Raw genomic sequence first — 20,942 nt, 5'->3', positions numbered from 1 at the left:
GACACTTAAATGTTGTTGAAGGAACCCGCAGAGAAGCTGTGAAGCTACAGGAGAGAAGGGGGGGTCACTGAGTGAGGTCCCTGGGGAAGCAGGAGGTAAGAAGTGGGGGAGAGGTCGGGGCCAGAACCAGAGGGAGGGAATAGGCTTTTCCATGGGAGTGGGGTGGAAGGTGGGTTTGTAGTTGGGGGTGGATATAGAGGGCTTCTTGTGTTGGCTTTGATATGTGAAGTGGGAGGACAGATGGTCTGCTGAGAGCACAGCGGAGGGTTTGGGGTTTGAGGCGCTCATAGCAGAGCGCGGTCAGCAGAGAGATGACTGGAGAACAGACGAGACTGCAGCACTCTTTGGAGTTCTATGATTTTCCCACAGAACTCCTTGAAGTGAAACCCAGAGTGAAGGAATATGGAAACACCTGGTTTCCAGGCTGTAGCTCCCCAAGAGCCCTATGGCGCCACCTGCTGGATAAGGGCCGCATGACGTGCCCAGGGAGGTAGGTACCTTCACCACCCAAGTTGCTCCCCAGATAGGGAAACCCAGACCCCTGGAGTGGCCTCAGGCTGAGCCTTGACCCAAGCCAGAGACCAGAAACCCCTATACCAGAAACTAGTCACATGCTGAGCCCTGATTCAAGCCAATGTACTGCAGTTCTCACTCAAGCTTCCCGTCCCTAGATTAGAGCCTTAACAGGACCGGGATCCAAAGGCTGCATCCCCTAAAAGGAGGGGCCTGCGGGTGCCCTGGGTTTCAGGGGCTGTGGCCCTAGGACTGGGCTTCTCGTTCCCCTGACGGGGTCCCCTGCCACAAGAGCCCCTCGGGCCCTGTGCCCTAGTGGGGCAGGCTCACCCACAACCTCCCTGGCCCTGTGCCCTGCCCAGACCTGTTCTAGATTCCATACCACCCTTCCGCAAGGGTGCCTCTACCTCCTACCCACGGGCTTAGGCTCGGGCAGGGCCTCCAAAGACTCAGCCTGGAAGGTGGACAGGCACCGTGGGCCATGGAACCCACAGCAGGGCCTGTGCTCTACCAGAAGCTGCTGGTCTGGGAACCAAGCTTGGAGTCTGAGGAGGAAGAGGGTGAGATATCAGAGCAGCTCATTCCACATCCCTCGGGGCCCCAGGACTCCTCTGGGTGAGTCAGGGAGGGGTCTGGGCACCCAGCAACTCAGGACTGAGGCTGGCAAGTCCCTCCCTCTGGAGCCCCTAAGGAGTGCCAGACAACCCCGTGCTTGGCCAGCTCTAGGAAACTTCTGGTTGAGTGGGGGGACCCCCGGCTACAGCCCCAGGCCTTGCCTGTGCCGGTCAATCCAAGGTCTGTGCATCTGAAGGGACATTTGAATCAAGTCAGCCCTGCCGGCTGCTCTGCCAAAGGCTCCCAGCTCCCACCCCCTGGTGCACGAGGTACCTGCTGGGCAGCTTGGTCCTGGCTACACCTGGCCGGGCCCTGCTCCTCAAGCCTGCCAAGCCCCCTTCAGGCGTCCCTCCAGACCGGTTGGACCCACCTCTCCAACCTCCTCTCCAGAGACTCAGTTTCCCCCAAGCTCTTTCCCATCTCTGTGTCTCCAGACATGCTGTGACTTCTGCCAGGAGGCCCTTTCTCCTCGGCAAACTTATACTCCTCCTGCAAGCAAGACCAAACCTTTTGGGAATCGTTTGCTGGGTTCTTGGGTGTCTGCCTGCCTGGTTCTGGCTCGGGACATCCCTCTCTGCAGGAACAAGGCTGGCAGTCTGCCCGGGGCCTGGGCCCAGCTGGTGGCCGCCCTGCTGCTGGTGGCCGTCGGCTTCTCCCTGGCCGTGAGGCAACTCCGCAGAGCTGTGCCTCTCCAGGAACCTTGGGCTCTGGGGCCCCTCCAGCCAGTGGGCACTCCCACAGGCCTGGCGTGTACCACCGCGGCAGCATCATTGGCCCTACAGGTCAGTGCTAGGAGCAGCTCGGGGGAGGGCCGGAGTCACGGGCCCCAGTCCCAAGACCGTCCCTTTCTGGCGGCAGCCATGTGCTCCCACCTGGGTTGAGAGCTGTCTGTTGCCGGGGGCAACGTCGTGGATGCTGGACTTGGAGCAGCTTTGTGTCTGGCGGTGGTGCGTCCTCATGCCACAGGGCTAGGTCAGTGACCCACAACCCCAGCCAGCGACCCCAACCCTGGGCATGATCAGTAAGATGGAACTCAGGCGGTCAGTGGCCCCTGGCCTTCAAGGCTGGCTGGTGAGCAGGACGTAGGACTTGGGCAGTAGCCCCAACTGTAGGCTGCGACCCTTGATCCCAGATCAGTATGACCTTGACCCCAGGCCTGGTTACTGATGCCTGTCTCCAGGCCTAGTCAGTAACCACTAACCCCAGGCTAAGTCAGTGACCCTTCACCTGGGACTACTGAGTGCCCCTGACACCAGTTAGTGCCCCGGACCCCTGTGTGACCCCTTTGTCTCCTCCCAGGTGCCATGTTCTGGGGCCTCTTCCGTAGTAGCTCCTCAGGCAACTCAACTGCCCTGACGTCAGACCCTGGCCCCCGGCCTGGGGCTACCCTCGGCTCTGCCTGCCCTGCATTTGCTACACACACACTTTGGCCGCCTGCCCTCGCCACACCTGCTGGTAGGCCCCACCATGCTGGCTCAAGAGGGCTTTCTGGTAGACGCAGCCCAGGGCACAAAGGGCCTCTGTCCCCTACTTTGCCACACTGATGGGACTCCCCTGGGCCCTGGGGCCCGAGCCACCAACCCCAAACTGGCAGCTGTGCTCCACCGGGCTGCACTTGCCCCCACCCCAGACCTTGCCAGGGATGCTCTACTGAGTCTGTGGGCTGGAGGGCCCCTCAGCTAGGCCCATGCCCATCTTGGAGCCAGCACTGCAGCTACCTGCGCCCCAGGGCATCCTGTTCACCACCCCCAGCCCCTCAGCTGGCCTGGAACTACTGGAGGCAGCTCTACAGTCCGGGGGGGGCAGCCCTCCCCAGCACCCCTACAAGCTGCCGTCAGCCCCGGGAGCAGTGTCCTGGCCACCGTGGACAGCAGTGGCTCTGCTCCTTACCTCCTCGCTCAACAGTTCCTTCAGCTCTGGACGCCTGTCCCCAAGTCCCGGGGTTCTACTCAGCAAGCTGGTGGCCGAGTCTGCAAACAGTGCCTGGGCCTGTCCCCTCATCCTTCTTGACAGCTCAGATGACACAGGCCGACGTGTTGGGGCTCATGCCTTCAGGGACCCCTGCAGCTGCCAGAGTCATGACTCACTCACTCACTGCTCAGCCACCTGGCTGGGCCCCAAACCCAGGCCCAGCAAGGACCAACAGAGAGCCCCGGAGCTTATGGCTAAGGGACCCTGCTTCAGGTGGCAGCCCACACAGAGCACGCCCGTGTCTCCAGTGTGCCCAGTGGCTGCTGCTCCTTTCAGGGGTTTTAAGGTGGGGCGGTGCTTGGCAGGGGTGGGTGGGAGTAGGGGGTCTCAAGCCTGGAGGCCAGGGCAGAGCGGGTCCAGCACCAATGGAGTACATGACGAGTGTACATCAATCACGTGGCCACTGCTGGCTTAGGCCCTCAACTTCTGGCCTGATCAGGACGGCCCTGAGTTCAGATCCAGCTCGGCAAGGACAGGTGGAAAAAAGCCACGCCCCTCCCTAAGCTCTGGGCCTCCGGGCGGGGCAGGCAGATCCCGGCGCACTGCTGGCATCCCTGTGCTCCCCTTCAGGCCACACTCCACTGGTCCCCCTCATCTGGGCTGGAAACAAAATAAAGATCAAGCCTCCTGGACGCCACGTGCCATCCCTACTTCTCGGTTACTTTCACATCAGCCTTTTAGGCACCTGGTGTCTGGGCTTCGCCCATGGACAACACAGAAGACCCCCTACCCAGGGACACAGAGCCGGGCTGCTGTCTTTCTGCTCACCTGCTGGGACACCACATGTACAAGGTAAACCACTTATTCTCACTTTCTGAAACAGCAGAGCAAGGAAGTGGTTGAGAGGATGAGTAGTTGGGTGTCTCGGGCTACAAAAGGGGCTGGAGCTGGGTGTGTGGAATTTCAAGGCCAGCGTTGGCCCTCACCTCCCCGCTTCCCAGAGCGCCAGGGTCTCTGAACGACAATCCTCCAGAGACAGGTTCTCAAGCCAAGAAACAGGCGTGGCCAGTAGCACTCCTCAGCCGCCCTGTAAGAGGTATCTCTGATTTAAAGAACTCAACCCCACCACCTCCCCCTCACTGCTCCCCACAACGAAGAGAATTCTTCCCCCAGCTCAAGTGATACCACAGCCTACCCGCTGATGTTAGCCCCAAACCTAACTTCCCTCTCTTTTCCATCACCCACTACCAGCTCTAAATTAGCTGGAATGTTCTCACATTACCTTGGTCCTCTCCAACTGGTCTTCCTGCTTCTCCTCTGCTCTCCTACAATCCGTCCTCCACACAGCAGGATAATCTATTAAAAGTGTAAGTAGGATCAAGCCTTGTCCCTGCCTAAAACCCTCCAGTGATTTCCCCATCACAATCAGAATAAAATTCAAACTCCTGATCTTCCTGAGAACAGAAGAGCCAGGCCGCCCCGCCCCCAGCCGACCCACTTCAGTGCGCATGCGCCGCGACCCGACCTGGAAGAGGCAGTCTTCAGAGCCCACGTGTTCGACAAGCATGGCGGAGACGGAGAGTACGGACGTTGCTGAGCCTCCGGCTCCGGGAGAGGCCCCGAAGAGTGGCGCCCGGCCTGCCGACCGTCATGGCCTGCTCAAGCACAGCCGCGAGTTTTTGGATTTCTTCTGGGACATTGCGAAGCCGCAGCAGGAGACGCGGCTTGAGGCCACGGAGAAGCTGCTGGAGTATCTGCGCGCAAGGCCAGAGGTACGGTGGCGGGACCTGGGACAGGGGGCTGTATAGATCCCGGCAAAGATGTAGCGGCGGGCCCCAGGAGTTGGGCCCGGGGTCATGTGGTCGCGAACGTGGAGGCGCAGGTGAGCGCGCGCCGGGGAAGAGGGATGAGTGGGTGCCGGACGGTTCTCTTCACTGCCCCACCTGGGGCTGTGCTTGGTTCCTCAGGGATCATCCGAGCTGAAGTACTCCCTGAAGCGCCTAATCACTGGGCTCGGGGTCGGACGAGAAACAGCCCGGCCTTGCTACAGTCTGGCCCTGGCGCAGGTGAGGTGGTGGCTCCTGGAATGGGTTCAGCCTTGCTGGTCAAAACGGTGGGGGAGTGAGAAGGTCAGATGTCCCAGCTGCAGGAGAAGTGGCAGCCGAGAAATTGATGGGGTGGCATCCGAGTTGATGGGAGGTGTCCCCACGTGGACGCGGAGAAAACTGCATGAGCACTGCCTGTGTGCAGAGAAGCCCAGGCAGGTGCCGTGGAAGGTTGAGTTCGCTTTGGGGTACATGGGTTGACCAGCCTCTGAGGTACATTTACTGGGGGTAGTAAGGTTTGGGGTGGCTTCTCTTATCTCTGCAGGGTTCGGGGGGCCCTCTTCTCCCAAGGGGCACTTCAGCTAATTATAGGCTATCTCTAAGGAGTCTGAACAAATGGAAGGGCTGTAGAGACCTGGTCCTTGAGGGTCTGCCTGGCGGGGGTGCTCAGAGCAGGCTGTGGGGACAGAGTGTTTGGGAATCTCAGTCGAGCAATCTAGCGGCCCAAGGAGGTACTTTCTGAACCCCAGCTGGGCATGGGGTAGGGAGGCAAGATTCAGTTCCATTCACAGCTGTGTTCTATCCTCAGCACTGCTCAGAGGCGGGTAGGCAGTTTCCGAGGCATCCTTGGGGTGGGAGCGGGGGTCCACGGCCTCTGGGCAGAAGTTGAAGGGAGAAGTGGGAGGAGATGGAGGCCTTTGGGATGTGGCTGGGCCGCTCCCCCAGAACCCCTCCTTTCCTCCTGGCAGCTGTTACAGGCTTTTGAAGACATCCCCTTGGGCAGCATCCTGCAGCAGATACAAGAGAAATATGACCTGCAGAAGGTTAAGAAGGTGAGAGTTAGTGGCCCCGGGGAGGTCAGCGGCCCCAGGGTTGGGGAACACTTGGGTCCTTCTCACCAGTGCCTGGAATCCTTTTCTAGGGGATGGTGAGACCTGCTCTCTTTGGAAACCTGTTTGGGGTGCTAGCCCTCTTTCAGTCAGGCAGGCTGGTGAAGGTAAGGGTTTTGGGGGTATGTGGACTGGCTTGGAGTGGTGGGGGGAGAGGGGCATGCCCTCCTCACACCCTCTCTGCCTCTGGGGGTACCAGGACTCGGAGGCGCTGATGCAGTCGGTGAAGCTGCTGCAAGTCCTGGGCCAGCATTACAGCCACTTGCAGGAGCAGCCCCAGAAGGCCCTGGTGGACATCCTCTCGCAGGTATGGGGCCTGGGGTAACGCTGCCTGTTGTAGAGGAAAACGGAGACAACGTGAGTTTACTCGTGGAAACACAGCACTGTCCTGGGGAAATGTGTGTGGCACTTGACGTTTTGTAGTAACTACATTTAAAAAGTGAGAAAGAAATAGGTATGGTTTACCAGACTAAATAAAACATGTTACTGTGTCTAAAGTATTAATGTGCGGTCAGTACAAAAAAACTGTAGAGGTAGTTTATGTTCTTCTAAGTTTCCAAAATCCAGCGTGTTGAACGCTCACAGTGTATTTCCATTCAGGTTAGTGCATGCTAAGTGCTTGGGGTGCACATGTGGCCAGTGGCAGCCATATTGGATGGTGCCGTTTTAGAACAGTGCCCGGCATGTTCCCGGTGGGTTCAACATGTTTGCCGTTGATTTGGGCAGAGCTGGCCCCTCAGGGGCCCCCACTGCCCTGTGTGGGAAATGGAGGTGGGCCAGTACCTAGAATTCTTTGCTGCTGAGGAAAAGGCAGGGACCGGAACATCCCAGGCCAAGGCTTTCTGCACAGCCGTGGCCACAGAGCCAGAAGGACCTTCACGTGGGGCACGTTGTATAAGAAATGCGCTAGTTCTGCAAAACCCAAGAGAGGAATAATTAAAAGGGTGGTCCAGGGCCAATTAGCATCAGTGGGGTGCTCGTTTAAAACCCAGCTTCTGGGGCTTGGGAACTTGAGCTTTCTAAGGAACACTCTCTGGTGCCTGGCAAGGTGGATTGTGGCTGTCCCTCCTTGGGCTGGCAGGTGGAACAGGGCCCAAAGGACTCACCCCATGGGGAGAGACAAAGGGTGCTATGAGGGGGGCCCCCATCCCTCAACCCATGTCCCCACGCCAGGTCCCAGAGGCCATGTTGCAGGAGGTTCTGCCAAAAGTCCTCAAGCCCGACTTGAATTCAGTACTTGGTTCCCCTGAGCACCTGGAGCTCTTCCTCTTGGCCCAGCAGAAGGTGCCCAAGAAGCTGGAGAAGCTGATGGGACCGGTCAACCTGTTCTCAGATGAGAGCATCCCCAGGTGTGAGGGAGGCGGGGAGATGGGCTCTCTGGGCCTCGGGGCTGCCTCTCCATCCATGGGTTTGCGCCATGGCCTGGGGTCGGGTGTCCATGTGGCCCCAGGCCCCTGGCCCTGTCTGTTTAGGGAGTGCCCCCTGAGTCCCCTCCGCCTTCCTCTGCAGGCTGGTGACTGTGCTGAAGATGGCGGCCACCTCTGTGAAGAAGGAACGCAAGCTGCCTGCCGTGGCTTTGGACCTGCTCCGCCTGGCGCTCCAGGAAGACAGCTTCCCACGGTTCTGGAAGGAAGTTGTGGAACAAGGGCTCCTGAAGAAGCAGTTCTGGCCGGCCAGGTGCGTGAGTGCTTGACCTCTCTCCATCCCTTCTCCCAGGTTTGTTAAGCAGGGATGGGCCAGGGGTCCGAGGGCTCTGACCAGGCTCTGTCCTGCGCCCCCTTAGCTACCTGTGTTTCCGCCTGCTGGGCGCGGCCCTGCCCCTGCTGTCCAAGGAGCAGCTGCAGCTGGTGATGCAGGGGGACCTGATCCGCCATTACGGGGAGCACATGGTCACTGCTAAGGTAGGTGCTGGCGCCCTGTGGCCCAGCCCTGCCAGAAAGGGCCAGGCGACTGGGCTGCTTCCTGCCAAGAAGTTGGGGTGGGGGGTGCCGCCTCTGGGGTCAGCTGGCTTCCGGAAGAGAGGGTTGCTCTCCTCTCCATGTCAGTGGTCCTGCCTGGGATGGGCAAGCACAGCTGCTGTTGGGAGGGACCTGGGACCGGGGTATCCCTTCTCTCTGTGTAAAGTGAGCTACCTGAGGGCCGACCCCCACCCCAACCCCTGCCTCTGTATCTATATACCCCCCCCCCCGCCTCTAAAGCTATATACCCCTCCCCCTGCCTCTATAGCTGTATACCCCTCCCCCTGCCTCTATAGCTGTATACCCCTCCCCCGCCTCTATAGCTGTATACCCCTCCCCCGCCTCTATAGCTGTATACCCCTCCCCCGCCTCTATAGCTGTATACCCCTCCCCCGCCTCTATATACCCCACCAGCAGTCTGTCCAGACCTCCCTCCACCCCCAGCTAGTGCTACAGTGAGAACAGCCATCACCACCGATGCTGTTCTGAGCAGTCTGTGCGCCCCGCACTAAGCTAAGTGCTCCACAGGAGAATCAACTGGTGGTTAAGAGCACGGAATCCCGGACCTGGGTCGGCCAGGTTCCCTTCCTGACTCCACCGCAGCTGTGTGACCTCCCGCAGCTTGCTTCCTTTCTCTGTGCCTGCTTCTGCTTGCCCGTGAGATGAGAGGAGCAGGACCTTCCTCAGTCATTGTGAGGATAACCAGGCTAATATTGTCCGCAGGCGCTTAAAGCAGTGCCCTGTTCACAGGAAGTGCTGCTGGGTTTGTTAGTAGCTCATTTCATCTTTACAACCAGCTTTGGAGAGCTGCTGTTCCTCTCTCCTGGGTGAAGGACAGGCTTAGAAAGTACAGAGCAGTGGTTAAGAGCACTGACTGGGGGGCCAGACTGACTGGAGCCGGATCCCAGCTGCACCACTTGGAGCCCTGTGACCCTCAGAAGTTACTTGCAAGCTTTTTTGTGCCTCGTTTTCTTCATCTGCAGAACAGAGGGGCCCAGGGCAAAGGGTTGTTACAAAGATTAAACTCTGGGGCGCCTGGGCAACCCAGCTGGTTCAAGGGAGGGTGCTTCCTGGGCCTCGGTATAGCTGTTGTGGAAGAAGCTGGGGCGCTGTTGGATCCCTCCTGGCTGGTGACCCCGGTGCTGTGCCCACCTCTCGCAGCTCCCAAGCCAGTTCAAGTTTGCTCCAGAGATGAATGAGTACGTGGGGGCCTTCCTGAAGGGCTGCCAGGATGACCCCGAGCGGCAGTTGGCCCTGGTGGTGGGCTTCACGTCCGTCACCAACCAGGGCCTCCCCGTCGTGCCTACCTTCTGGCGGGTCATGCAGTTCCTGAGTCTCCCCGCCCTCAAGGGCTACGTGGCCTGGCTGCGGGACATGTTTCTCCAGCCCAACCTGGACTCCTTGGTGGACTTCAGCACCAACAACCAGAAGAAAGCCCAGGACGCTTTGTTCCATGGGTGAGTGGGCCTGGTGGGGAGGGGCCTGCTGGCCCCAAAGGCCTGGACCCTCCCTCGCATGGTACTGTGGTTCCCCAAGCGGGGAGAGGTGGGGGAGATCTAAGCCTTCACTCTTTTTTTATGTATAATATATATACATATTTACTTATTTTTGGCTGTGTTGGGTCTTCGTTGCTGCACGCGGGCTTTCTCTAGTTGTGGCGAGCAGGGGCTACTTTTCGTTGATGTGCGCAGGCTTCTCATTGCGGTGGCTTCTCTTTTTGTGGAGCACGGGCTCTAGGCAAGTGGGCTTCAGTAGTTATGGCACGTAGGCTCAGTAGTTGTCACTCGTGGGCTCTAGAGCGCAGGCTCAGTAGTTGTGGCGCACGGGCTTGGTTGCTCTGCAGCATGTGGGATCTTCCTGGACCAGGGATCGAACCCGTGTCCCCTGTGTTGACAGGCGGATTCTTAACCACTGCACTGCTAGGGAAGCCCCTGAGCCTTCGTTGTTAAAGGCCTCGGTTTTCTCATACATGGCCCCGTGCTGGTGATAAGGGCGTTGGGGGATCTTGATTGGTTTTCCTGTCTCCGAGATGGGGCAAGGGGGCACTGTTTTCACCATCTCTAAATGGCTTCCGGACTTGCCTCCTGCCCACAGGCCTGAGCGAGCCGTGTTCCGGCTACGGAAGTGGATCATCTTCCGCCTGGTCAGCATCGTGGACAACTTGCACACGGAGAAGGAGGAGGCCTTGATTGAGGAGGTGGCCAGGTATTGTCATGAGATGTGCTTGAACCCCAACTCCCCACGGGTGCAGCGGTCTCTTGTCTGATCCTAGTCTGGGTCCCCCTGGAGCCAGGAGCCTGGGGGTCAAGTTGTCCCTGCCCCTTAGGCAGGAGGAGATTTAGGGGAATTCCTTGGGGGAACCCTCGGAAGGGGGGACCGTAGAGGCTTGGGCTGGCTCCACCCTCCCCAGACGCCTTTGCGCGTCGGCAGTTTTGGGGGGTCCTCGCCTCTGCATCTGCCAGGCGCCCCTCCCACCCTCCCTGCAGCCCCAAGAGAGGCAGAAGCGGTGGTGCCCTGGCCGAGGCCACACAGCCTCACATCTTGGTTGTGAGGGAGGGATGCTGGTCCTCTCCCTAGTCTGGCCTGGGCTCTGTTCTGCTGGGGATCCAGACCTGAGAAATGTCCGTTCTCTCATCGTTGCCACCTGGCACCAGGCCCTCGGTGAGGGCCCGAGGATGGGCTGGTCAGAATGGTGGCACTGACTGAGGGTAACACGGGTTATTCTCCCTCCCTCCCTCTCTCTCTCCCTCCCTCCCTCCCTCCCTCCCTCCCTCCCTCCCCAGGTTTTGTTTTTTCCACTCATTCTTCGAGACAAAGAAGCCCATGTCCCAGATCCCTGAGACCGAGCAGCACTTCTCTCACCCCCTGGACAGCCGGACCCGGGAGGTGGTGGGCAGTGCCTTCTTCAGGTGGGTGCTGGGCAGCCTGGGAGAGGTCTGAGGGTGGGCGAGCGGGCAGGAAGGTGGCCTCGGGGCGCTACTCCCTCCAGTTTGAAGCTGCGGCCCAGTGAGTTCCAGTGGGTCACAGTGTGGGGCTGGGGGGTGTGTGGCTTGTTCACCAGCCCAGCCTGTGACCCCGTCCCCGCCCCCGCCCCCGCCCCCGCCCCTACCAGCCTGCTGCAGACTCTCAGCACGCAGTTCCGGCAGGCGCCGGGGCAGACGCAGGACAGGCAGCCCTGGACCTACCGCCTGGTGCGGTTCGCAGACCTGCTGTTGAGCCACAGCCGCAATGTGGTTCCCCTGGTGGCCTTCACCACGCAGCAGCGCCAGGCCTGGGACCGGTGAGAGGGTGCAGTTGCCACGGCATGGGTGGGACACTCTGGGGTACTGACGCTGGCCACAGTGCCTGAGGGTGTGCCCGTCTCACCCAGGACTCTGAAGACTCTGAAAGAACTGGAGGCCCAGTCCTCAGAGGCCAAGGCCACTGCCTTCCAGCACCTGCTACTCCTGGTGGGCATACACCTCTTCAAGGTATGGCGGCCTGGAAGGGAAGGGGTTACAGACCTGGGGTCCGCGGTGGCCAGGAGAGGCTCTCCTCTCCTGGAGAGTGTTGAAGTTGACAGGTTTCCTAGGCTGACTGCTCCGGCCTGGAATTACAGCCCAAGGACAAAATCACTGCATCCACTTACTGGGCCCCAGCTACATCCTGAGCTTTCCCAGCCAGTGTCCTTTGTTTGTAATCCCCACAGTTTTGAGGCAGCCTCATCTTCTTTTTGACAGGTGTGGTAACAGATTTAGGTAAAGTAACTTACCCCAGGCCATACAGCTGTGGGCTAGGATTCAAACATAGGGATCTGACTCCACTACCCCACAGGACCTCCCAAAACTGCCTTACTGACCAGAGGTGATGGATGTAAAGAAGAGGGGCTCTGGCTCTGGGCATACCAGTCACTGATGGGGGCAGTTCTTCTGTCTGTCAGTGGTCAGTTAGAAGCGGGGTCCTGATTTTTCTGTCTGACTCTCACACTTCCAGAATCCATAGTAGTGGGTTGAGGGTAGCGTGTTTCTGTCTGGTGCCCCCACGTGGGGTTCTGTGCCCTGTCGCTATCTTCCTCACGTTGTCACTCATACTCTTTCTCATGACAGGTCCTCTAGAACCAGCTTTGTCTCTTTTTCTATTCTTTCCACCAAGAAACTTCGACCACGTTTGGAGTTTAGTGCCGGCAGCTCTTTTGACCCTCGTGGTTTCTTCCCGGCTCTGAGCCCTGGTTTCTCTGAAGGTTTTCCTCTTGCGTTGTGTGGGCTGGCTCTTGTGGGGCTGCTTCAGGTCTTGAGTAGTCTGAGGAGGTGGGACTCCCTTCTGGCCTCTTGGCTGAGGTTTTTGCTTCCAGGTCTTGGGCACTCAGCCCAGCTCGTAGATGAGCTGCGTGGATAACGATCGGTCTCGATGCCCCTTCCAGTGCTTGGCACTGGGCCTCTGAGGGGCCTACCCAGACCCTGGGACCTCCGAGCTTGACTTGGGTAAAAGGTACCCAGCCACAGCCAGGAAGCTGGAGGCAAAGATGGCCAGGGCTTGGGCCCTGTTCTGGCCTTTGCTCCACCACCCCTGCCCCCAACACTGACGCTGCCCTGCTGCATTATGGGGGAAAGTCTGCCTCTTTGGTACCGACAGTCACACAGGTTATTTTCAATTCACCGGTCGGTGGCTGGAGTCTGGGCTTATTCCCCTATCAAGATGGGTTTAAATTTGTTAAGATCAATGATTTTCAGGTCTTTCTCTGTAGCAATGTCGAGCCTGGTGTGGGAGGAGAAATCTAGAACTGCAGATCAGGAGGCTGGGACCTGCTGGTGCCCTGTGATCCCGACCAGGCCAGCCTTGTCAGGCTCTCCACTGCTCTGGCATCGGTGGGCAGGTTGGGCTTCACGGTCTCTGAGGGCGCTCAGACCCCGTGCCTGCGTGTTACGTGTAAAAGGTCATCAGCTCTTGGGCTGCCCCTGGGGTCTGGCTGGGATCCTCTGCTCTGGGTTGTGAGGGTGACTGGCCAGGGCAGTCTGGAGTCTTCTAGGCCTCAGATGCCAGCTCCTCCCACTTGGCCACCCCCTCTTCTGGCGCAGCAAAGGCTGGGAATGGGGCCTGGCTCCTGATTTCTGTCCTGTCCTGCCCAGTCCCCCACAGAGAGCTGTGACCTCCTGGGCGACATCCAGACCTGCATCAAAAAGAGCCTGGGGGAGAAGCCCCGTCGGACCCGTTCCAAGGCCACCAGTGGGTCATCGTCCCGGGGTGGTGGGGGGGGGCAGGCAATAGGGACCCAGCATGGGGCGCTGGTGCCCTGCCCAGACTCAGCCCTTTCCCTGCTCGCAGACCCGCAGGAGCCGCCATGGGTGGAGGTGCTGCTGGAGATCCTGCTGGCCCTCTTGGCCCAGCCCAGCCACCTGATGCGCCAGGTGGCCCGAAGTGTGTTCAGCCACATCTGCTCCCACCTGACTCCACGTGCCCTGCAGCTCATTCTGGATGTAAGTTGGGGCCTTTGGGGAAATGGGTCCCGGGATGGGGCTCTCCAAGCGCTGGACTGCACTAGGGCTGCCTCATTGCCACCTTGTCCTGACTGTAACCTGCAGGGTGGTTGGGGGTCTCCTTCACAGTCTCCTGCTGTGCACGCTGACCCTGGGTTTGCCAAGAGCTGACGGGGTTTATCAAGGGGGCACTGGAGGGAGTGGTTTTCTCTCCTGGGCTCCATCTTCCTCCCTGAACTGGGGACCTTTGGCCGAGACTGGACGGCCACGATCAGGGAAGGCAGGTGAAGGGGCCGGGCCAACAGATGCGTCAGCCATCTGGGAATCCCGGCAGGTGCTAAACCCCGAGGAGAGCCAGAACGAGGACGACAACGTGGTGGTTACAGATGCCTCTGAGCGGCAGTTGCTGGGGGATGCGGAGGTACGTGCCAGCGGGGGGCGGACAGGCGGTGCGTGGTGCAGAGGCCTGACGCGCGGCCCACCCACAGGACGAGAGCTCGGACGACGGCGAGGACAAGGGCAGTGAAGACTCGGAGAGCGAGGAGGAGGAGAGCAATGACGAGGAGAGCGACGAGGAGGAGCGGGACGGGGACGTGGACCAGAGCTTCCGGGAGCAGCTGCAGGCGGTGCTGCAGGCAGGGAAGGCGCTGGTGAGCAGGAGCCGGGCGGGGGGCCCTGCGTCCGTGTGCGTCTCCTGCACGAGGCCGGGCCGCTCATGGGGCATCTGTTCCTCAGGGCGGAGCTGACGGCGAGGACGACGACGAGCTGGGGGATGAGGCCATGATGGCCCTGGACAAGAACTTGGCCGGCCTCTTTGCCGAGCAGAAGCTGCGCATCCAGGCCCGGAGGGACGAGAAGAACAAGCTACAGAAGGAGAAGGCGCTCCGACGGGGCTTCCAGATCAGGGTGAGCCCGCTAGGCGGCCCCACCCCCACCCCCACCCCCACCCTCCGTCCAGTCTCCCTCTGCTCCCGTCCCCACACCTGGCTGAGCCCACCCTTCCCGGCGACAGGTCCTGGACCTGATCGAGGTGCTGGTGACCAAGCAGCCCGAGAACCCCCTGGTCCTGGAGGTGCTCGAGCCGCTGCTGCACGTCATCCGGCGCAGCATGCGCACCAGCAGCACGAAGCAGGAGCAGGACCTGCTGCACAAGACGGCCCGCATCTTCATGTGAGCGCGGCGGGCCCCCGGGGAGCCGCGCCTCCGGGGTTCCCTGGGTAGGAAGGGTAGGAGCTGGGAGCCCCGGGGGCCCGCATCCTTCAGGAAGTCTCACGCAGCTCTGCCCCGCCCGTGTGTTCTGCAGCCCTTAGCACGGGGCCCCCAGTCCCATCCCTGCCCTCGGGGTCACTGAGGCTGGGAAACCCGACAGGGCGTCCAGCGGCGACATTCTGGGCCTGTGGCAGGGGCTGGATGGGAGACAGTAGGGGCACCTAACCCAGGCTTGAGGTGCCAGGGAAGGCCACCTGGGAGAAGTTTAGGCAGTGCAGGGAGCTCCTCAGGCCTAGAGGCCACAGGCGGGGCAGAAAGGCGTGTCCACACGTGTCACACGGGAGCCGGTCAGAGAGGCCTCGAGGCCCGGCCCTCGCAGTATTGGGAGCCTCCGAGGCATTTGCAGCCAGGAGGCGGGCGAGTGGGTGGTGCTAGAGCAGGGAGCCCAGCAAGAGTTGGCGCAGCGTGGCAGGTCGAGCCCTCCCTGTCTCCTGGCGAGCAGAGGCGGTGGTGGAGACAGAGAGGCCTAAGGACTTGTGCCTAGTGTGCGGCACAGAGCAGGTGGGGAGGGGCGGTGGACAGCGCAGCCCCCGCTCACGCCCCCTGCGGGCCCAGGTCCCACGTTCTCCTCTAGTTCTCCCTCCCACTCGGCCCAGGCCCGAAGGGTACTGAGCGCGCAGGCCCTGGTCTGTGTCTTACAAAGAGCCTGGAAGCCACCATCCCCCGGGGGGCGGGTGTAGATGGGGCTGTGGCCAGGTCGGGGTGTTGGCCCGCGGTGGAGCCTCACCCAGGGAGCTGGTTTCCCTCCGGCTTCTTCTCAGAGCCCATCTGCATGTGGTCCCGGGCCTGCCCCTGCACCCTTGGTAAGACCGCTTTCTTTAGGTGTTTGTTTCCTGCCTGTGAAATGGGACCCGGCGTCCCTACCCTGGGGCTTGGCCCTGCCGTGGGGCGGGGGGGTAACAGCGTGACCACCCCCACCCTGCTCTCCCCCGCCAGGCACCACCTGTGCCGCTCCCGGCATTACTGCCGCAACGTGGGCGACCGCGTGGAGACTCTGTATGCCCAGCTGGAGCGGCTGGTGCAGCAGGCCAGTCGCCAGGCTGACTCCTCCGTCTGCCTCTACTACTTCAATGCCTCCCTCTACCTGCTCCGGGTCCTAAAGGGCAACACTGTGGGCAAGTCCACCTGCAAGGCCCAGAAGAAGGAGAAAGCCGCCACTGACACCGGCACCCAGCCCCAGGGCCCAGAGGTGAGCAGGCGCTGGGCCGGGAAGGCTCAGCCTGGAAAGTCCAAGCCGGTGGGAGCCAGTCCCAGGAGGCGGCGGGACCATCTGCCCATTTCACAGATGGGAAGTTGAGGCTGTGCCTTCCCCGGGACCCAGCTTTCAGCCGTCTGAAGGCAGCCCAGGCTCTGCTCCCATCCCAGGGCCCCCTCTCCCTGGCATCACACCAGCTCTCTCTCACATGGTGCAGGCTGCCAGCTGCTTGGATTTGAGCCTCGTGACCCCGATCTACTCATCGGCACTGAGCTCCTTCCTGACCAAGCGCAGCAGCCCGCTCACAGCTCCCATGTTCCTCAGCCTCTTCTCCCGGCACCCGGTGAGTTGCAGTGCCGGGCCGCCCCCTTGGGCCCTGCTCGGCCCAGTCCTCACAGCCTAGCTCACAGCCCGTCACTCCCTCCGCAGATGCTCTGTAAGAACCTGCTCCCCATCGTGGTCGAGCACGTGACCAGCCACACGCGGCCCCGCCATCAGGTAAGGGGCTTCCCAGATCCCAGCTGAGGGCCTGTCTGAAGTACTCGCTCGACTCCTGGCTGGCTGGTTAGCTATTTGTGAGGCCTGGGAATGCTGCCCTGGGCGGGCCAGAGGGTGGGCCCTGCCCCTCCGACCTGGGCAGCCCCGCCCCCACTGTAGGCCCAGAGCAGCTGGGGCTGGGGGGCCCTTCCTGTGTGGCCCGAGCCCACCAGCTCCTCAGAGACCGTGCTCTGACCTGCGCAGAGGAAGCCCCAGGCTGCTGGGTGTAGGCCTGGGGGCAGGGGTGGGACGAGGGGGCTGGAGACACAGGAGGAAGGCGCGCTGAGTGAGTGGAGGGCCGGGAACCCCGTCCGGCTGACAGCCCTGGCTGCCCCCCAGGCCTCGGTTCTCCCACCTGCCTGAGAAGAAGGGGCAGGGGCAGGTGAGGGCCGAGCCTAGAGCTTCTGTGGCGACAGCGCCTCCCGCGTAGCCTATTCTAGTGCCCAGCAGGCTCGTGGGGTCCCCCTGCGGTTCCCTCAGCCCTGGCCCAGCGTGCCGAGGCTCCTGCTCACCCCGTTCTCCACCCCCCCCCCTCCCCAGGCCCAGGCCTGCCTGCTGCTCCAGAAGACCGTGCCCACGCGGGAGCTGAGGCTGTGCTTTAAGGACCCCGAGTGGGAGCAGCTGCTGGACCAGATCCTGGCGAAGGTCACTGAGGTAACAGCCACGGGGCTCCGCTCCCCCGCCCGCTGGCAGTGGTGCTCTGGGAACCAAGGGGCAAGGGTTGCTGGACCCTGCGCCTGGGGGTGGGTTGGGGGTCCCCCCAAGGAGGCATTTCTCTCCTCGGCGCCCTAATCTCTTCGTGTGGGCAACAGCAAGGCTTTGGGCATCTCTCTGGAGGGGCTCAGCCTGGCTGCCTTCTCCTTAGACCCTGCGGACGCTGGGTGAGGCCGAGACAAAGTCAGGGCGCCAGAAGGAGCTGTCTTCCTTGGAGCTGCTCAACGTTCTCTTCAGGAACATCCATCACGAGGTGAGAATGGGCGCGGGAGGGAGGGCACCACGTAGGCAGGGTAGGCAGGTGGGGAGACAGGTGGGCAAGGTTCTGGACGCTAGGGTCAGGAATCTGGGCTTCGTGTGAGGGGCGAGGGTGCCACAGCCAGTGCCTGGCCGGGGTGAGGTGAGCCGGGGGCTGTCCCTCTGCTCCAGTAAGAAAGCCGAGAAGGGGCTGGGAGGGCTGGCGACCATGGGAGGACGCGGCTGTGAGCGCGGGGCACGGGTTTCTGGGCCGTTGGAGGTGGGCCGGGCGGGTGGAGCGTGAGACGCTCAAGGGGCCGCTGTGGGCAAGGCTCTGGTTCCTCCAGTCTGGCCCAGAGGAAGAGGTTTGGGGGTTCTTAGCGGAGACACTTGATCAAAGCCCAAGTGCGGGATAAGCTTCCAAGAGGAGGCTGCAGGGAGCAGACAGGGCCAGGGCCTTGCAGAGCGGCAAGCGGACCTGAGAAGCCACGCTCAGAGGGGTAGTAAAAAGCCAGGAGAGAGAGGGGTGTTCTGGAAGCCAGTGGATTTGAATAACAACCCATTCAGTATGTGACGGGGAGGGGGAGATAGGAGGAAAGGCATTGGCAACCCTGAGGTCACTGCATGGGGCACCCCGCAGGTGGGCGGGCCTTTGGGCTGTGGGAAGAGAACAGAACATGGCAGCTGGGGCTCTTTTCTCCTTGCAGCGCGAGAGAGACTGGGGAATGTACAGGCAGGATTGGCTGAGGGTCCAGAAGAGGGGTGGGCTCACAGAGTGGCTCTCACCGGGCAAGGGTGGGAGGACAGGGGCCAGGAGCCAGGGAGAGGCAGGCCATGCCTCATGTCACCACTGCAGCCAAGCCTTCCTGCCCCTCTGCAGAAGCTGACGATGGACCTGACCGCTGTCCTGGGCGTGCTGCAGAGCCAACAGCTGAGGCTGCAGCAGGGGCTACAGCAGGGGGCGCACTCGGCCGGCTCCAGCCGCCTCTATGATCTCTATTGGCAGGCCATGAAGTTCCTCGGAGTCCAGTACGTTCGGGGAGAGGGGGCCCCCACCTTGGGAGGGGCTGGGAAGACCCTCACGTCGCACACGTCCTGATGTGTGCACCGCAGTGTGGGAGCTTTGGGCCGCTTGGGGACCACGGACGCGGAGGTCAACCCTGCCCTCACCACATACTTCTTTCCTTTGCTCACTTCCTCCCAGGCGTCCCAAGTCAGAGAAGAAGGATGCCAAGGAAGTCCCTAAGGCCACGCAGAGCCCCATTAGCATGAAGCGGAAGAAAAAGGGGTTCTTGCCAGAGACCAAGAAGCGTAAGAAACGCAAGTCCGAGGGCGCCACGCAGGAGGAGGCGGCCAAGCCCGCAGCCGCCGGTGGGGACCAGCCCCCCAGCACTGGCAAGAGGAAGAGGAAGATCAAGCGCAAGGGCCCAGCCCAGTCCCAGGCGCAGGGGCTGCCTGCCTCCAAGAGTCCGACCCCAGACCCCCCTGCCACGAGCCCCAGCAGCCCCGCCAAGACTCCAAAGCTGCAGAAGAAAAATCGGAAGCTGTCCCCGGTGAGCAGAGCCACTCCCTTGTCTCCTGAGTCCCCCAAGGAGCCTGCTGCCAAAAAGCGTCAGAAGAATCTGCCCCAAAAGGGGGTTTCAGGCAAGTCGCCGCAGTCCGCACTGCCTCGGAGAAAGGCCAGATTGTCTTTGGCCAGCAGGAGCCCCAGCCTCCTCCAGAGCGGGGTCAAGAAGAAGGGGCAGCTGAAGAAGGCGAAAAAGCTGTGAGTGTCCCCATCCGCCCTAGAGACTATTTTTTCACCACGATTTTAATACACAAGCCACTGTCTGAGATTCTACCTTCCGCGCCGGGGGTGGGAGGTCTGCTGCCAGCCTGCTAGTAGGTCCTGCCCCAGCAGGCGTGGCCTCAGAGACCCCAGCCCTGGGCTAGGCCCTGCCGCTGCTCTCAGGCACAGAGCACGCTTGGGACCTTGGCTCCCCAAGCGGTGTGGGGCCAGGCCCAGGGCTCTGGTATCTGGCGGGTGGGGTACAAGTGTGACCATGCCTCATACCCCCCAGGCTGCTTTCCTGCGGGAGCCACTGGGGCGTGACTTAAATATCTTTATTTCTTCATTTACAAGAGGAATATATTTGGCTTCTCTCTTAAGACTCTGAGATTCACAATGAGCAGCTCTAAAAAATAAAGGAGCAGTTTGGCTTCCGGAAGGAAGAGGAAGCAACACTTGGACCTGGTTCTTGTACAACAAGAAAACATTGCTGGGGCCCCAGTTGAGGCCGGGGTGGGAATGGAGGCCAGGCTGGTCTTTGGGGGAAGCCCACCCCTTGGTTAGCCCCCCACCCAGGGTGCCCCAGAGCTTGGTGGGGAGGGGCTACTCCACTAACTTCCCCACCATTGAAGCCACGCCAGCCATTCAACGGTGGGCAGAAAGCACTAAGCTGGCTGGCTCTTAGGGTCTCCTGCTGGCCACACGGGGCCACCGCGACCAGAACCACCCTGATTCCAGCAGAGGTACCGGGAGGGAGTGTGTGACGCAGAGGGGATGTGATGAGCTCCACGGGGGGAAGCTGGGGGGCTGGCGAGAGGTTGGCGGCTGCACCCCAGCGTGTGGCTCTCAGGGCGGGGTGGGGGGAAGTCTGGAAAGGGCTGCACTTGAAAGCAGCTGATGTTTGCGTGGGGGTGGCTCTGGGTGTTGGCCTGTCCCGATGTGCCTCAGCTCCCCCCAGGCTCGGCCCTGGGCCAGGAAGCTTAGTGGAGGGCTGCTTCCTCTGACGGCCAGAGCTCTGGCTGCTGCCCCACAGATTCTGGGAATTGTCCCCTGGGTGCTGCCCCTGGAAAGGGCCCAGCCTGAGGGCCAGAGTCAGTTCCTGGCTTCTGGGGGGTGGGGGTGCTATGGTGGATCCAAGGAGCCCTGTAGGCATGGGGAACCCCCAAAGGTCTCAAGCCTGGGGCACAGGTGGGGTGTAGCTGCCACCAGGGCCTTCAGTCCTGGTACTGCCAGCTCCCTGTCAGGATGGTCCCCCACCTGGGAGATCTCCGAGCTGACAGCCAGCCCAAGGCAGCAGAGACAGGTGTCCTCCAGAGCGACCAGCAGCTTGGGTGCCCGGCTCTGCCAGGTTGAGTCCAACGTCCACAAGGTCAGAGGCCCAGCTGACAGGCTGCAGTCACACCCCAGGCGCTTCAGGGAGCCTCAGAGCCGGAAGTGCCGCCCTGAGGCTTGGGCCACCTCTCCTCTGTGCAGTCCAAGGCTTGTCGTGTCTTCAAAGCTGCAGATGACGCCTTGCCCAGCAAGCTGTGCGGGAAAGTCCAGCCCCCCGGCCCCAGAGTCTGGGGAGGGTAGAGACGGCCCCAGGATCACATAAGCTGGGGACAGGCCGGCCTCTCCCCACACACCCACAGTGGGCTGTCGTCTTCCTGGGGCCCAGGGCCCCTGCAGCCCAGACCCAGGCCTGGGGGTCTGTCCCAGCGTATGGTTCCAGCACACACAGCCTTCCAGGTTAGTTGAGGACACAGCTTCTTGGAGCCAAGGCCACTCAGCAGTCCCAGACCAGAGCCGGTGGGCACCCAGCTGTGGGTCACATGGAAAGCTTCGGGACAGCCCTACG

General features: G+C 61.3%; 2 protein-coding genes across 2 annotated transcripts; both read left to right on the top strand.

The window, feature by feature from the left end:
* Nucleotides 1–994: 994 nt before the first annotated feature.
* Nucleotides 995–3,384, top strand: GGT6 (gamma-glutamyltransferase 6). Its single transcript, XM_065897602.1, is given in 11 exon segments — nucleotides 995–1,128; nucleotides 1,709–1,800; nucleotides 1,803–1,910; nucleotides 1,987–2,100; nucleotides 2,428–2,485; nucleotides 2,487–2,786; nucleotides 2,788–2,932; nucleotides 2,935–3,005; nucleotides 3,007–3,153; nucleotides 3,155–3,212; nucleotides 3,214–3,384. Coding segments are annotated over 11 exon segments (1,398 nt in total).
* A 1,163-nt stretch (nucleotides 3,385–4,547) lies between these two features.
* Nucleotides 4,548–20,677, top strand: MYBBP1A (MYB binding protein 1a). The gene is made up of 28 exons (XM_065898049.1): nucleotides 4,548–4,811; nucleotides 5,007–5,105; nucleotides 5,834–5,917; nucleotides 6,007–6,081; nucleotides 6,174–6,281; nucleotides 7,148–7,323; nucleotides 7,484–7,651; nucleotides 7,758–7,875; nucleotides 9,094–9,389; nucleotides 10,027–10,137; nucleotides 10,716–10,841; nucleotides 11,045–11,212; nucleotides 11,303–11,402; nucleotides 13,038–13,134; nucleotides 13,234–13,385; nucleotides 13,720–13,806; nucleotides 13,874–14,035; nucleotides 14,121–14,291; nucleotides 14,398–14,555; nucleotides 15,591–15,843; nucleotides 16,067–16,192; nucleotides 16,279–16,347; nucleotides 16,933–17,040; nucleotides 17,252–17,353; nucleotides 18,218–18,366; nucleotides 18,542–19,102; nucleotides 20,339–20,474; nucleotides 20,579–20,677. The coding sequence occupies exons 1-28, from the start codon at nucleotides 4,548–4,550 to the stop codon at nucleotides 20,675–20,677; spliced, it is 4,323 nt and encodes a 1,440-aa protein (XP_065754121.1).
* The last annotated feature ends 265 nt before the right edge of the window (nucleotides 20,678–20,942 follow it).

This window comes from Phocoena phocoena, chromosome 19 (genome assembly GCF_963924675.1).
Source record: "Phocoena phocoena chromosome 19, mPhoPho1.1, whole genome shotgun sequence".
Lineage (NCBI taxonomy): Eukaryota > Metazoa > Chordata > Mammalia > Artiodactyla > Phocoenidae > Phocoena > Phocoena phocoena.
Note: the sequence above shows the minus strand (reverse complement) of the source record. Positions and strands in the feature narration are given on the sequence as shown.